This window comes from Mustela erminea, chromosome 2 (genome assembly GCF_009829155.1).
Source record: "Mustela erminea isolate mMusErm1 chromosome 2, mMusErm1.Pri, whole genome shotgun sequence".
Taxonomy (NCBI): domain Eukaryota; kingdom Metazoa; phylum Chordata; class Mammalia; order Carnivora; family Mustelidae; genus Mustela; species Mustela erminea.
Genome location: NC_045615.1, coordinates 142,066,408 through 142,083,042, shown reverse-complemented (window position 1 = coordinate 142,083,042; position 16,635 = coordinate 142,066,408). Strand labels below are relative to the sequence as shown.

General features: G+C 35.3%; 1 protein-coding gene across 8 annotated transcripts in view; it reads right to left on the bottom strand.

Annotated features, from left to right (window-relative positions):
- Window positions 1-16,635, bottom strand: part of EXOC1 (exocyst complex component 1) — a 60,075-nt gene that overhangs the window by 19,929 nt on the left and 23,511 nt on the right. For 4 of the 8 annotated variants that reach the window (XM_032334374.1, XM_032334375.1, XM_032334379.1 and 1 more), the window contains 3 exons: window positions 11,613-11,762; window positions 5,148-5,253; window positions 627-671 (listed from right to left, as the gene is read on the bottom strand). In XM_032334374.1, coding sequence (XP_032190265.1) covers window positions 627-671; window positions 5,148-5,253; window positions 11,613-11,762 — 301 coding nt within the window. Of the gene's footprint in view, window positions 1-626; window positions 672-4,193; window positions 4,218-5,147; window positions 5,254-11,612; window positions 11,763-16,635 lie in introns of all 8 variants that reach the window. The other 4 variants (XM_032334378.1, XM_032334381.1, XM_032334382.1 and 1 more) reach the window with 2 other exon arrangements.

The window sequence follows — 16,635 nt, the reverse complement described above, 5'->3', positions numbered from 1 at the left end:
AAATGAAGAGGAAAAAACCACCTGAAAACTTGTTATACTTAAAATACAACTAATATGTAATATATACATCATGAAATGCATAATATGAGACACCTTTGAGGCAAAATGAGAACAATGTGGCTGGACAATATTCTACATCCATCAAGGAATTAATAAAGGCTTCCATTTTTAAAAGAAAATGTAATATTTTTATTTAGAATTAAATATAAACAACGAATAATTTTTTTTAATCTTCTAAAATATTTCTCAGTTAACCTATATTATTTGCTGATGGTCAGAAGGGACAGATGAAGATATAATAAGGACAATTAAAGATACACCTTAGTTTCATTATGCAAAAATCTGACCATATTTGTAAGAATTTTTATAGTTTCTAAACAAAGCCTGAAAACAGAAGTTTAATGGTTAAGACTTTTCATAATTTCTGATTACCCACCATATATTTTGAATTACATTTTTTGAATGTAGCCATACCACTACCATCATGCTGGTTTTCTTCCACCGAACCTGGCAACTCAGAGCAATCAATATTTTTGGATGTAACTTTTTTCAAGACAAAAAACTAATTTCTAGACATTAAACAAACATGCATTGAGAATACCTACTAATACACTAAGCATACTCACTCTCTGTTTCCTGTTTGACAGCACTTTCTTTTCGAGGCAGTGTAGCTGTGATGGATTAGGTTGCAAGCATCAAAGACAAAGACAAGTTAATAAACTGCAATTTGCACAAACCATGCACAAGAGGAAGTTAAAGCTCTAGTTTAAAAGACACATGCAAAGAACCATGAGCATCAAGTAACAAGAGGTGCAACGTATGTTTAGTTGGTCAGCTACTGTTTGACAAATTCTGAGAGAAAAAACTTTACTGGTCTAATGTTTGTTTTTACTCAAAGAGGCAAAAATATCTTATTTGTCGGCCCCTCCCCCAACACTTTTAAGTGATTTTTTTTTTTTTTTTTTTTTAAGTTTATGGAGCTAGTGCGCTTAAACTTTAAAAGACTATATTTGTAAGTTTTGGTTTCTGGGAAAAAAGTGTTTTTAAAATTTTTAAAAGTCATTTTATTTTATTTTATTTTATTTTATTTTAATCATAAGTGTACTCTTTAATCCCCAGCCCCTATTTCACCCATCCCCCCACCCACCTGCCCTCTGGGGACCATCAGTTTGTCCTCTATAGTTAAGTGTCTGTTTCTTGATGTGTCTCTCTTTTTTTCCTTTGCTTGTTCGTTTTGTTTCTTAAATTCCACATACGAGTGAGATCATATGGTCAAGTAAAAATTAATTTATTAGAATGAAGTTGTAGACTTAGATATTAAGCACATCAACATTCTCGCTCCCTGAGAAGTTCTGAGAGGAGTCTCCACTGTACTGAATAATGTTATGACCACATCTGATAAAAAATTACATGGGGGGGTGTTAAAATCACTTCAAAATGTCAACCTGAACTACTTAGTAGCTGGCTTTATGAACACCTAGAATGAAAATTAGATACCAAAATACTAATTATCAGGAGATGGGTGGATGGAGGGCTTAAAGCCAAAGGAAAAGGTTTAATACAGGAATCTGAGTTCTTTTGGGATCATTTGACATTTCTTTTATTCTAAAACTTCTCTCTATATAATATTTATCAGATCAATTGTAGAGATCATTTTGTGAAACATTCTCAACTCAAATTAGAAGTTAATGTGAAAGGCAAAGAAAGAAGTTACAGAATGAAAGAGAAAATTAAAGAATATAACTATAACCTAGAAATAATTTAAATACAGAGAACAATGTATCAAACTGTCACCATCCCTACCAAACTTCAAGTCAAAAGCCCAAGTAAAAGCTACTGACATGTCATACCAGGGATATGTACATCTTTGCAGCCCTAGCTTTGTGAAGCTTAAGAAGAATGAAACACCAAAGCTAGAGATATAAGTGGTAAGCCGGGATCACGCTGGATCAACTAGTGGGCCAATCTGAACAGTACCTCCTAGTGGCCTCAAGGTGTTACTATAATAAGTTCACCAGTTTCAGAGCAAAGCCTGAACTTTATACACCTTTTTTTTTTTTTTTCATACCCAATATTGGGTACGAAAAAAAAAAAAAAGGTGTATAAATACTTTTTTTTAAAAGTAGGCTCCACACTGGGCATGGAGCCCAACATGGGGCTTGAACTCATGAACCTGAGATCAAGACCTGAGTTGAGATGGAGGATTGTATGCCTAACCTACTGAACCACCGAGGCGCCCCTTCAGGTAACCTTTTAAGTATCTTTAAATAATCCCCATTAGACTGTAAACTTCATGAGGTAGGGTCTTTGCTTACTGTTGCATTCTCAGTACTTAGCAGTGCTTACTATATAATAATCAGTATTTATTAAATGAATTTTCTAGCCAGCACTGAACTTGGTCTTGTATTCAAGACTCCTTTTGGAATCAACAAGATTCTTAGTTTACTGGAACAACACAGACTGAAAAACAATTTTGACATACCACTATTAAAATTTTGGAACTATTAAAATTTTAAATACAAGGGAGGCAGTAATTATATAAATGCATATGTTAAGGCCCTGAAATAATATGCATGTGTGTGTTGTGTTATTATAGCTACAGAAAGAAAAAATCGGTGATTTAAAAAATAATTTCTAAATTTCTTTGCCTGCCATTTCATTAAGTATATTTGTAGAACACAAGGGGAAAAACTCCACCAAAGTATTATTCTTGGGGAGAAAACTCCATGTCTCTGAGTTTATTAAGGTAAACCTATTAATTAAAAAAGGCAATTATCTACTAAAGACCTTATTACAAAGAAAAGATGTCTGCTGGTATTTCAACATTATTCTAAATGACCTGAGCTAAAGTGATGTTAAAGTTGAGTCAAAGTGGTTCAAAAAGAGAGTATTCCCCTGAATCTCTAACAATATTGACTATACATTTCTGACCTTCTATTCTTATTAGCATCTATGACCCAGAATTTTCAGAGCAAGTAAAAAACAAAACAAAATTAGGGGCGCCTGGGTGGCTCAGTGGGTTAAAGCCTTTGCCTTCGGCTCGGGTCATGAACCCAGGGTCCTGGGATTGAGCCCCGCATCAGGCTCTCTGCTCGCTGGGGAGCCTGCTTCCCTTCCTCTCTCTCTGCCTGCCTCTCTGCCTACTTGTGATCTCTTTGTCAAATAATTGAATTAATTAAATCTTTAAAAAAACAAAACAAAATTAGATTTTATTTATAATTACTTCATTTTGATTCATGGACAAGTTATCTTTCCAAAATTTCAAGTTTCTATTTTAATTATATTACTATTAAAAGTTGATTTAAACCCAATTTGAATGAAAAGATATTTTAAAAAATTTTCACTCTACCTTATTTAGAATTTAAATCATCTGTTTTAACTTGCCTTCTGAATTCTGTTTACTATTTAGTTTTTCTTCTCTTGTAGTTGATGTTATCAAGATAACTGAAACTATGATTTTCTGGTGTCATCAACCATCACAAATTACTCTCCTGCTATTATTTTATACATAGAAAGAAATGTGATTTTAATGCTATTTTAAAACTATAAAAGTGCCTTCTAAACTTCTAATTTAAAACTATTTTAAATAAGATAATTTAAGAACTTCCCAGGAGGGAGAAAAAGAAAAAAATTAATTTTCAGGTTAATGCAATGATACCATTAAGATAGTGTTGTACTTATTTTAAATTACATTTTTGTTATGTCATTTATCTCAATGTGAATCTTAGGCTTGATAAACTATTATGATACTGAGATTAACGGCCTCCTAAGGAGATAATTTTAGAAAGATTTCCTTTCTACCTCCAGTTTTCATATTCTGTTGGAAGAGTTCTCTCAAAATAAAATGGTTCACTAACAAGTGGTGACAAATATACTAAATGAAAACATTAAACATGTAACTGAATTAATATGTTGCTTACTTAAAAAAAAAAGCATAACATACCCACAGTGAAACATTAACAAGGATATAAACACACTGCTGTTTCAGAACAATTAACCTTTAGGATGAGTTAGCATTTCTGTTTCCAAAAGCCTATGGTCCCAAGATACCTATCAGTATCTTTACCTAAGTGTAACATATGTGTACACAGATTCAAAACATTTCAACAGTCTGGACTAGCATAATCAATATATTAGTGTTGAATTAAAACAACAACAATAACAACAACAACAGTGAATTACTAAATAATTACCCACTAAAGACAGTCTTCTCTGTCCTAAAGGAAAAGAACGGAAAGATGTGCTATCAATTTCAATCCTGTTTCCTGATTACCAGAAGATGCTTAGGGCATAGGCTCCTTTCAACAAGCAAATGCTAAACTCATTGGTCTAAAGGGAAACTAGGCAGACACACTGAGGAGTACACATTGTAGCCATTTAAGGCCAGGTTTTGACTTGAGTAGGCACAGAACTCCATCCAAAAGGAACTCCAGAGATGGGTACACATGCAAGAGCAGAATGTGGCCTCGGCAAATCACCTTCCTCGCAACTTGAGACTTTCACTGGTTATCTTTTCAAATCACGTTTCTGTCCGCTTAACATACTTCGAAGCAACAAAAAATAACATGCTTGGAAAATATCCCTTTGGAAAAATAAGGTATAATCCCAGGAGAAATTTGGAGGACATTTTTATAGCCCCTTGACCGGGGAGGAAACACAAACTTTCTTTTTGATTCAAAATAACCAGTGAGAAGTAAGAAGCCAGGAATTACTTTCCATTTCCCTGTAAAGAGCAATGACTTAAGAGATCGATGACTTGCCACCAACTGCTACAGAAGGCCTTTTAGGAAGTCGGAAACTCAACTCTCAACTTGTCTCTGAGCCTAACACTTTCTCTACCAGATTGCACTTCATTCTCTGGTCAACTGCTTTTCTTATGAATAGATGCTTTCCTTTATGGCATGAATACACAATTGCTGTCAGATTCATTTACTAGAGAATTTTGGTAAAAGCTGTATTTACAAATATAAACATTTGTTCTGTGAAATAACTATAAATCAAACCAACACATTAGACTTACTTTTTCATCAATTCTACCGTATCTTCTTCCACCTTGCTCTAAAATGTCTTAGACTTGTCATAAATAAAACCACTTTTAATAGAATAGAATAGAAAAGAAAACAATGAACTGAGGTGTCTAAGCTTACCAAACTTCTTGCTTTCTTTAGTTGTGCCAGTCATCTTGATCTTTGCAACTTCAAAGAAATCTTTAATTTCTCTCTCATATAGTCGTGATAAATAATCCATGTAATTCTTAAAATAAAAGTAACAGGTACTTCTTATTAATTAAACAAATATAACAATTCGGTCCCCCCAAAGCCTTCGTGCTTGCTTTAAATTTTCTGGTCTAAAATCCTGAGGTATTCCATAGGATTAAAAAATTGGCTGTTTTCTGTCTTAAAAAATAAAAAAGAACAGGCATCAAAACAGCAACTTATAAAAATATAAAATCGAATATAATCACACTTATATTTTCATTTTTATGTGTTTTCTTTCATAGATTTCAAATAGAGTTGCAATCCTACTGTATAGCATTTTTGGGTCTGAGCAATCATGTTTTTCCAGCCTCACACTTTAATGACTGTACAGTGTTATGCTTTGTTGATATACCACAATTCAGCAAATCAATTCCCTAGCAGAGGCCACTTAAGTGGTTTCAATGTTTTACTATGATAGACAATGTTACAATAACCTTTTCATCTTTAATGAATTGTTTTCTTGGAATCATTTCCTAAGGATGGAAATACAGGGCCAAAGAAAATGGGAATCTTTGTAACTTCCTTCATATTGCCATGCTGCTATTAAAAACAATCACACCAACAGTGTCAATGGCAACAAAGGGGCACATTTGGTGTCAGTGTCCCCTCCCAACTTAGGGTAGTAAGGCATATCAAATTGGCTATTTTCAATACTCTTTCAAGGGGCGCCTCGGTGGCTCAGTGGGTTGGGCCTCTGCCTTCGGCTCGGGTCATGGTCTCGGGGTTGTAGGATCGAGCCCTGCGTTGGGCTCTCTGCTCAGCAGGGAGCCTGCTTCCCCCTCCTCTCTACCTACTTGTGATCTCCCTCTCTGTCAAATAAATAAAATCTTTTAAAAAAGTAAAAAAATTTAAAAAATATACTTAAAAAATAATCTTTCAATAAGCTTAGGGTATTTAGATATTCCAAAATAAGTTATTTTCAATAAGAATTTAATTATAACTAGTACATCTTACAGTTTTCACAATTACTTTTTAGAAACAAATTGGATTTATTCTAGCTCAAATGGAAATATCTCATCTATAATTCAGCATACAAACTCATTTCTTCATCATATCTGCTTATTATCACATAAAAATATTTTATGCTCTCAGGAAGGATTCTTCACTAGTGGGAAACCATGCATTTTACCAAGTCCTAAGTTAAATGCCATACACAGTCTGACGAAATGTAAATAAATCCACTGTACTTCGCTATTCTTTTAAATTTATCCTGGGATCTAAGCTTCTGCTTCCTTATTAGTTCAAATTAATATTCACTTTCAAAAAAATTTTTTTAAAGATTTGTCAGACAGGGAGAGAAAGACTGTAAAAGCAGGGGGAGCAGGAGGCAGAGGGAGAAGGAGAAGCAGGCTCCCCATTGTGGGGCTCAATCCCTAGACCCTGGGATCAGGACCTGAGCCGGAAGCAGACACTTAACTGACTGAACCACGTAGGCACCCCAATACATGCAGCTTTAGAGCAGGTTTATGTTGCTTTAAACATCAAGTGTACCTTTCAAAGGGTATATATTATATGAATATTTGTATCCTGACTCATAGTTTACCACTGATTTTCTTAGTTCATAGCTATTTCTTTATAAAATATATTTGGATAAAACATATAGATCCTTGGTTTTTCAATTTGTAGGCCATATATATTTCCCACATAGTCTCTGTAAGAAAACTTAGTCAAGGGGTACCTGGGTGGCTCAGTGGGTTAAGCCTCTGCCTTTGGCTCAGTGGGTTAAGCCTCTGCCTTTGGCTCAGGTCATGATCTCAGGGTCCTGGGATCAAGCCCTGCATCGGGGTCACTACTCAGAGGGAGTCTGCTTCCCCTTCTTTCTCTCTGCCTGCCTCTCTACTTGTGATCTCTGTCAATTAAATAAATAAAATCTTCTAAAAAATATTATCACTGCAAATCAGTGAAGAGTTGACAGACAGAAAATCAGTTTCACATAATTTGTGAAATCTTCATCGGTGGTTTCTACTCAAATCATTCAACATAACAGACTGCGTTCCAATACCAAAATTGTCTAAAGTGCACATTACCACCCAAGCAATTTAAACCATGTGAAAACAGCTTCTTTGGTATCTAGAAAACAGTAACGTGAGCAGACTATTGAAAATCACCCCCTTTTCCAATGCAACTTGAATGACTAGATACCTTTTTCCAGCTACGTAACAGAACTCATTGGTGGGCGAGGCCACAGACAGGTGTAACCATCAGTTCATTCATTTACTAAATTCTGAAGAATGTCTCTTAGAAGGAGCTTAGCACCTTGTATACAGCACCTTACATTTAACTATCAAGAGTTTAAATACTGTTGTCTCAGGCAGTCTTTTCAACTTTCATTGTTTGGACTGTGCAGTCTTACCAAGATCTCTATATTCTACTTTTTCTTTACACAAATGGGTAAATTCCACAAATGCAGAACGGGGGTTGAAAGGAGACGTCTGAGTAATCTTCAAGGAAATTAATGGGAGAGGAAAGCTCATTTCCTCCCTAAGCATGGATGGAACATCTCTATTCTTAACTGCCCGACACGAATAATCCAGAGCCATGGATAGGGGCTGTAGTCCTGGGGAGGAAGGAATCTGGGCAGTTGATCTATTTCCCTAAACTCTAATTATGTATACTAAAACTTTGGGCTTTGCTTAGATTAGATTAGAAGCACAGCTGGGCAGTGCCTAGTGATTCTTATCCCTTGAACAGAGAAAGACTTTTTCTCTTTCCTGCCAGAAAGCAGGAGAGCTATGGACACCCAATCCAGTGCAAACAGCATTTCGTTATTATTTCTTACTAAAGAAGTACTCGTCTGTTTCCTTCTTTCTTTCCTTCTTTCATTCCTCTCTTCCTTCTTCCTTTTTAGTCAAATTCCTGTTTTTGATGACTTCAGCAACCAAATTAGATTATGAGGTAAAATACATAGTCTGTCAAAAGTTCAAGCCACAGGATCAAGTAACATTCCTGGGAAATAAGTCAATTTCATTTAAAAAGCTCATTAATATTGTCAATCAAAACTATACTGTGAGCAGAGAATGAGTCCATAAATCATTGCTAGCTTGGCTATCATCTTGTTTCTTTACTTAAATTACATTCATGAATACTGCATTATATATAAAGATAGGGCAATAATACTCACTGAGAACACAATTAGGCAAAAAGCTTATTGATTATTTTACTTATTTGAATATTCACTAAGGGACAAAGCACTTGTTGGCACAAAACTCTTAAGGAGATATAATAATGTTTAATTATTCAAAATATTAATCCTCCTAAAACTTCAAAAGGCAAAGAATTCCACTGTAAATATTTTTCCTTAAGATATCTCCAAATCAGAATTCTGTTGAATGAAAACAAAACAGAACAAAACAAAATATAACACAACAGTAGAGTTGCAGAACACTTAAAAGACTAATTCTGAGGAACAAAAGTAGTCTTAAAAATAACTGACCAGATAAGATATATACATAAATGCCTCAGGATACTTATATTCTTTTTGAAAAACATTTTTAAAATTATACTTTAAAATATTATTTATTTTTACCAAGGTTTAGTGTCCTCTTTCTTATGATCTCAGTTTAGAAGGAAAGGGATCAGATCTTACTTTACGTTGGCAAAGGCACTTTGAAACACATAAAGACTGATATACAAGAATGTCCTTATGCCAAATGTGTTCAAATTGATACACTGATAGGCATGTACGACCTGCTTTTTTTCTTATCATCATAGTTCGCATAAATTTCTACCTAATCCTCTCTGCCTTCTCAGGAAGTATGAACCTAACACTAGAAGAAGTTATAATAATTATTTCGGTAAGTATGAAGATAAAATGGGTTCATGTATAAACATTAGTTTCCTGAGAGAGAATAAGCTTCATTATAAAATACTCTGAAAGAGAGCACCATTTTTTAAATAAAATCGGGAAAAACTCTGGCTAGCAAAACTAGCGAAAAATAAGATGATTTTGCTATCTAAATTCTGTTAGAAAATTTTTTGCCACAAGCATATGGGTTAAGGGGAAGAGCTTTTATATTAACAATCTCAATATTTTTGTTTTCATTCTAAGAAACAAAATATGTCCCTCTTTCCAATTCGAGAACATCTTTTAAGGTCATATTGTCCACATAATTGAATTATTACTAATTATTAAAATAACTTATGCCTTACTTAAATTTTTTAGTTTTAAACTCCAAATTCATAAAAACTTAGAAGATTTCACGTTTTCCAGGGTATTTCAGAATTTTAAGTAAACTGCTCTTACATCTGATATATAAATACAGCTATTTATATTTTGGAATTAGGTAGCAATTCTTCAGTTCCCAAAGTGACATGGTCAATTTCAATACTAAAGGTCATAGCAGAAATGCCAGAAAAGTATTATACCCATGGCTTCCTGCCACAATGGCCATTTATTAAAGCTAAATCAGATCATGTCTTTCTACCGCTCACAACCCACCAAAACCCCTTCCCCTATCTCCTTCACAGTAAAAGCCAAGTCTTTACCGGGGTACACAGTCCCTTCCAGATCTGCTCTGCCCCACCCCCACTTCACCTCCCCTACCTTCTTTCTAAGGTCCTGTTCCTGGTCCTCTGTGCTCCAACCATAGTGCCTTGCTGCTCCCCCAGTACACAGGCATGGTCTTGCCATAGGACAGCTGTACTGTGCCTGGAACGCTTTCCCCAAAGAAACTCCCCCTGCTCAACTCTGATTATTTATTTTTTTAAGATTTTATTTTTAAGTAATCTCTACACCCAACATGAGGCTCGAACTTACAACCCTGAGATCAAAGAGTGGAATTTCTACTGACTAAGCCAGCCAGGCACCCCACACCCTTGCTCATTTTAAAAATCTATGCTCAGATGTTATCTTCTCATGATGCCTTATCTCAGGCTATAGTCTTCCCCCAGTCCCAGCATTCCCTGTTTTATTTTCTCCAGAGCACTCAGTAGTACCTTCTAACCTACCATATAAGACTTTTTTGTCCGTCTTCCTCCACCAAAACATGCGCTATGAAAACGCAAGCATTCGCCTATTTCCTTCCATGCTGTATCTCTAGCACTTACTTAGAACACAACAGGTGCTTGGTAAATTCGTGTATGAATGAATGACTCTTCTTCTCTAATTGCTGATGTTGCTGCCGCTGCTCTTCTAGTCTCCAAGTCTAGAAAGTTTGGCATCATCATGTCCCTTCCATCCCTGGAGTCTCTCTTTTGGTTTCTATTCTCTATTCCTACCACTATCTTCCTGGCTCAGAGTTCATTTCATCTGAATATTCTATTAGGTTCTTAATGAATTTGCCTCATCTAGTCTTTTCCCATGTATGAGGAATGCTGTTAGGTCTCAAGGCTCATCTTTTTCAACATAATTTCTCGCTGCTCCAGAATATGAAATTTCTGCTTCATGGGCCTCCATCCTCCATTGTCCTGACAAAAGGGTGTATTTTCCACCTTTGTCTGCACGTCTTGCTCCTCATCCCCGGAATGCCCTTTCTCTTTCTTCTGGTTTATCTAATCCCATTCATTATTTAAAACTCAATTCAACAAGGGGCGCCTGGGTGGCTAGTGGATTAAAGCCTCTGCCTTTGGCTCGGGTCATGATCCCAGGGTCCTGGGATCGAGCCCTGCATCGGGCTCTCTGCTCAGTGGGGAGCCTGCTTCCTCCTCTCTCTCTGACTGTTTCTCTGCCTGCTTGTGATCTCTCTCTGTCAAGTGAATAAATAAAATCATAAAAAAAAACAAAAACAAAAACAAAACCTCAATTCAATTCCAATTTCTGTCCTAAAGATTTCCCCCATGGCTTTAGAACATGGATTGCTCTTTTCTATAACTGCCATGCATTTAAACTCATTTTCAGTTTGGCACTTAATGTTTTCCCGACTGTTTTAAGTATAATTGTTCTTGTCAGATGTAAGGCTCTTTAGAAGTAGGGGTTGTTTGTTAGGGCCCATGTGCCTGGAATAGTGAAATGCTTGCTTAATAAAGAGGTACTCTGTATTTGCTTCATCGAATGGGTTATCCATTTTTAGAGGGCAAACACCTCACTTATACATCATCTAGTCTCTAGTTTCTATAATGCATATAAAAAAATGCAGGAGGTAAATATTGCATTAAACTAAACTGAATGATGCTTAAGGCCACAGTATGGCCCATTACTACACTAGTAATGAAGTTCGAAATTAAGCTCTTCCTTACCCAAGTAAATAAAATAAATGTCCTGCCTGGTTAATGAGCACTCAGAAATTAAAGTAGTTTCCGCTTTGCTAAGAAAGTACTACAGTACTTCAAATGTTACTTGGGGAACTGAATACATGATGTCCTGCTTCTAGAAGACTACGTTCTACACGCAGTGAGTAACTGATATCAAACTCATACCTTTGTTAGTCCCTCATATTTTCCATAATCTGTATTCTTTAGCCACTCCATCAGCTTGGCGTATCGAAGCAAGTCTCTGTGAAATGGATGATGGTTGGGCAAAGCCAGTTCCACAGAGTGCTGAGCAAGAGTTGAACTCTGATCGTGACCCTAGAGTGAGTAAATAAGTAAATAAATACACTGACAGTAAAAGAAACACATGCTGTAACTGAAAATTCTAAACAGTGACCAAATGCAGCCGAAGAAGAGCAAAAGAAGATAGAGGGATTAAAAACTGAGTACTTACTTGGCTTCTTTCATCATCTCATGAAATCTACTGTATACCATCACCATAAAATAATCATAAACATGCAAGAATGGTGCTCTGGGATACATCAACTAACCATTTCATCTTCTAAAGAAGCTGAAAATGAATGTTTTAATCAAGGCTGTCTCTCCCATACCGTATCATTTTACTATTTACTAAGCGAATCAACCTCATGATACAACTGCACTGAGAAAGACATCAAATAGGAAAGTCATTCAAAACAAACTGTCTACATCTATGGTATTTCTACTATTAGAGTTTACAATATTTAAAACAACAGATAAGAACATACAGGATATAAACTTTTAAAACTATGAAGCACTACAGATGACGATATCCTGGGCTTTCCTGGATAATACTTAGTAACAGTGTCATTTTAGTTTTTCTGGGAATTTGTTAAATAACTACATGAGATTTTATTTTAAAACCGTGACAAGGTTTTTATGTAAATAAACTTATGAGTTATCAGTCAGTCTTAGATGATGCATCCTAACTTTTGTTTTGAAAAATATAGGCCTGGAAGATTATCTGTTCCAATGACCTTATTTTCTAGAAGAAGTGGAAACTTAAAGGGTTAAGTGATTCACTCAGGTCACACTGGAGGGAAGAAGTGGAACCTCAGTCATGTGAGTCTCGCTTCCATTTTCTTTTAAAAACATATCTAACAAAATCATTTTAACCAGATTCAAAAACTGTAAATGCTTACTAGTTATTGGTATCTAAAAACCAAACACACAAACAAACAAACAAACACTAAAAATCTTCCCAGCCATCTCTGGAAATAATCTAGCTCTCTGCTACTTGGTCAATATTTGTCATGAACTCAAAGCCAGTATCTAAGAGATGAGGAACTGAAAGATTAAAGGAGTATATTCCCCTTGAAAATATAAATTCCCAAGAATAAGGAAAAGGAAAGAGATGGACTAATTTGATGTTCACTCTGACTCAATCTAATTTGCTTAGTTAAAACTTACTTGTTAGCATTTTGTTAAAATGACACAGGGAGCGAGTTTTGGCACTCATTAACTCATTTCCTAGTAAAGTTACCTAAACCTAATTATATATGTATTATACTAGCTGACATAGATTAGCTTATAAATATCCTGAATTTATTTATTTATTTTTTAAAGATTTTATTTATTTGACAGAGAGAGAGAAATCACAAGTAGGCAGAGAGGCAGGCAGAGAGAGAGAGGGGAGAAAGCAGGTTCCCTGTGGAGCAGAGAGCCTGACGTGGGGCTCGATCCCAGAACCCTGGGATCATGACCTGAGCCGAAGGCAGAGGCTTTAACCCACTGAGCCACCCAGGCGCCCCAATATCCTGAATTTAAACGCTTTTATTTTTATTTTTTAAAGATTTTATTTATTTATTTATTTATTCAGCATGGGGTAAAGGGCAGAGGGAGAGAGAATCTCAAGCAGACTGTGGTGCTGAGCGAGGAGTCCGATGCGGGGCTTGATTTCATGACCCTTAGATCATGACCTGAGCTGAAATCAAGAGTCAGATGCTAAACCAAATGAGCCATCCAGATGCTCCTGAATTTAAATTCTTTTAAGTTAAAAGAGGTTTTTTTCCTCTATCTAATTGATATGCTTTACTACATAGACAAAGTAAGAACTTGGTGGTTATGGATTTTTTAAGCAATTTAACTACAGAGTATCCAGAAAAAATTCTTAGTTTAAGGCAATGAAGAATTCTCTAGCAATTGAGAAGTACTTTTAGAGCAAGAAAGGCAGGAGAATAAGACATGCCAAGTACTAAAACCATTGTTACTTGAGTATCTTTTTCATTAAAGCTTTCAAATCAGCCTGTTGGGAGAATTTTCTTCTTGTAAGGTTATATACCCAATTTGAAAATGGAGAGAAAAAAGAAAAATAAGGACCCATTTAGAAATTCCATATAAAACTATGTAGAATAATCAATGTATTTCTTTTTTAAAAGATTTTATTTTAGTTGAGCGAGAGAGTGAGAGAGCACAAGCCAGGGGGAGAGGCAGAAGGAGAAGGAGAAGGCTCCCCGCTGAGCAGGGAGCCAGCCTTGGTGCTCAATCCCAGGACCCTGGGATCATGACCCGAGCTGAAGGCAGACGCCCAACTGACTGAGCCACCCAGGCGCTCCAATCAATATATGTCTAAGATTAAGATTACATAAAAAACCCCCAAAGATTAGTATTACTGATATTACTTAAGATTACTGGTACCTACTTAGGAAACTGTACCAGAGACAGCAGAAAATTATCAGAAAACTAGACCAATTCAAAATAAGAACCAGAAATGGTGAGGCAACACAAGTTCACAGCTATTATAGATGTTATATATGAGGTACACTATGTACATAGGTCTACAATCCCTTTTAGCAATTCTAATATACAAAAAACTCTCAAACCTCCATTTAAATTAGGTACCAAATCTATTTTAGTGGCAAAACTTGACCTGAACTGACGTGAGGCTATTTATAGAATTTGGAATGACTATTCATATTTTTTTGCTGTAGGAACATTTGTGCTTCATCACAGGGCCCTACTCCAGCCCCCTACTGGAGTGGCTATGTAATATTTAGAATGTGTACTATATTACCTTATTACTATATTACTTATATTACTTACTAGAATCTGAAAAATTCTAAAAACATCCCAAGAATTTTGGATAGGGGAGCATGGACCTATGTGAACATTCTCTTTTGCATGGCTGATTACTGTTTATGTTCTTTTGCAACTCAGGCCATCACATGTTAAGTTATATTACTTAATTTAGTGTCAGGAAAGTTCTTCAATTAAAAACCTTCTCCTCCCCTAAAAATGGAAGAACTAATTATTGTTCATAGAGGATTTTACAGTTTATAAAGCTCTTTCACATGCTACTATTCAAAGCTCTCTTTTGCAAACAGCATTTTAAGATCACCATCAACGGAAAATTTGCCTTCTAATACGAAGAACATCATTACCTTCAAACCATTACTATTTAGATAGAGTAAGTGTGATTAGCGCTAACAGAAGATTTCATTTTAGAGAAACTGTTCTAAAATAACTATAGAAAATAGGAAAATTACATTAACTGTTTAATTCAATCACTAATATAAGTTACGGTCACTTCTAGCACTTTCATGTGCACACAACTTTATTCTTTATATATTAAAAAAATTAAGACATTGTTTAAAGTTTCTTATTATATGTTGACTATAGGAAAAACTGAGGGTGGGGGGTAGGGTAACTGGGTGACAGGCATTAAGGAAGGCACTTAAAGGAATGAGCACTGAGTATTGTATGCAACTAGATGAATCACTAAATTCTACTTCTGAAACTAATAATATACTATATGTTAATTAAATTGAATTGAAATTTAAAATATTTTATTATAAATAACTTAATGATACACAATTTAAGTACTAAATTAATAACAATAACAAATTTATTGAATGCCTGTTGTCATGCTCGAAGTGTTCTATGTATATAAATTCTAATGTTCACAATAACCTTGTAAAATACTTTCCTCCTCATTTAAAAAATAACAAAACTTGGCACTTGGGTGGCTCAGTTGGTTAAGTGTCTGATCTTGGTTTTGGCTGGGGTCATGATCTTGCAGTTTTAGGACTGAGCCCCGTGTTGAGCTCTGTCTTCAGCATGGAGTCTGCTTCAGATTCTCTCTCCCTCTCCCATCCGGTCTCTCTCTCTCTCACACACACTCAAACACACACACACACATACATACTCTCTCTCTCTCAATCAAATAAATAAATAAAATATTTTTTAAAAATACCAAAACTCTATTATTAACATAATTAAAAATATTACAGTAGGTTTTGTCCAGATTAATCTAAGACAGACACATTTTCTACAAACTTAGTAAATTATAAATTTTCGTTACTGTATATAGTACTAGAATTTGTGGCACAAAGAGGTTATGAAACTTGCTAAAGTTCACCCAGCTAGGAGGCAAAGAGTCAGGGTTTTGAATCCAGGAAATCTGGCTCCACCATCGTACTCTTAACCACTCTAACTGATTTTCAAACAGAAATGATACACTCATTTCAAATGGTGACTAAATTCTCAAGAATTGGGAACTCGTTCTTTCTGTGTTATGGCACGCTTATTTTTGTTTTCTTAAAGAAAAAAGAAAGTCTGAGAAAGTTTCAACAAACATCACAAAAACTCATCTTAAATGATCATAAGTCTTTCTAAACTTTTAACTACAGATTAACCTATGTTTAGGAAATTGCGAAATATGATTAAGGAAACAACTTTTGTGAAATGAACTGAATATTGGTGGTATATTTCACAGATTTTATTTTACCATGTTTCTATAAATACATGTTGAAAGAAAAATTCCCAAGCTTAAGCATATAGCAAAACCCCCACAATCTCAGTTTTTTCCGGTTGTACTTTTAGTTCAGTGTGTAATCAGTTCTCATCATATTGCAAAAGACAATGTACAAAATAATGAGGTCTCTGTAGAACCCAAGGGGGACAAAAAGGCAGAGCAGAGTTATCCTTTCAAGCTGAATCTTTCAAAAGACAACCAAAAGAACTTTTTAAATACATACATTTTATGCAAATACTCCCTCAATTTCATTAGCCCTAATCTGACTGCCTGTTTTCAGTATCAGAATGCTGATCAGCGTAACTGACCTGAGTCTCTAGTTGAAGATCTTCTTAGATATACAAATCGCTCGTAAATGTAAAAAATTATAGGTAAGAGTTTATAATTTCAATGGAAGCT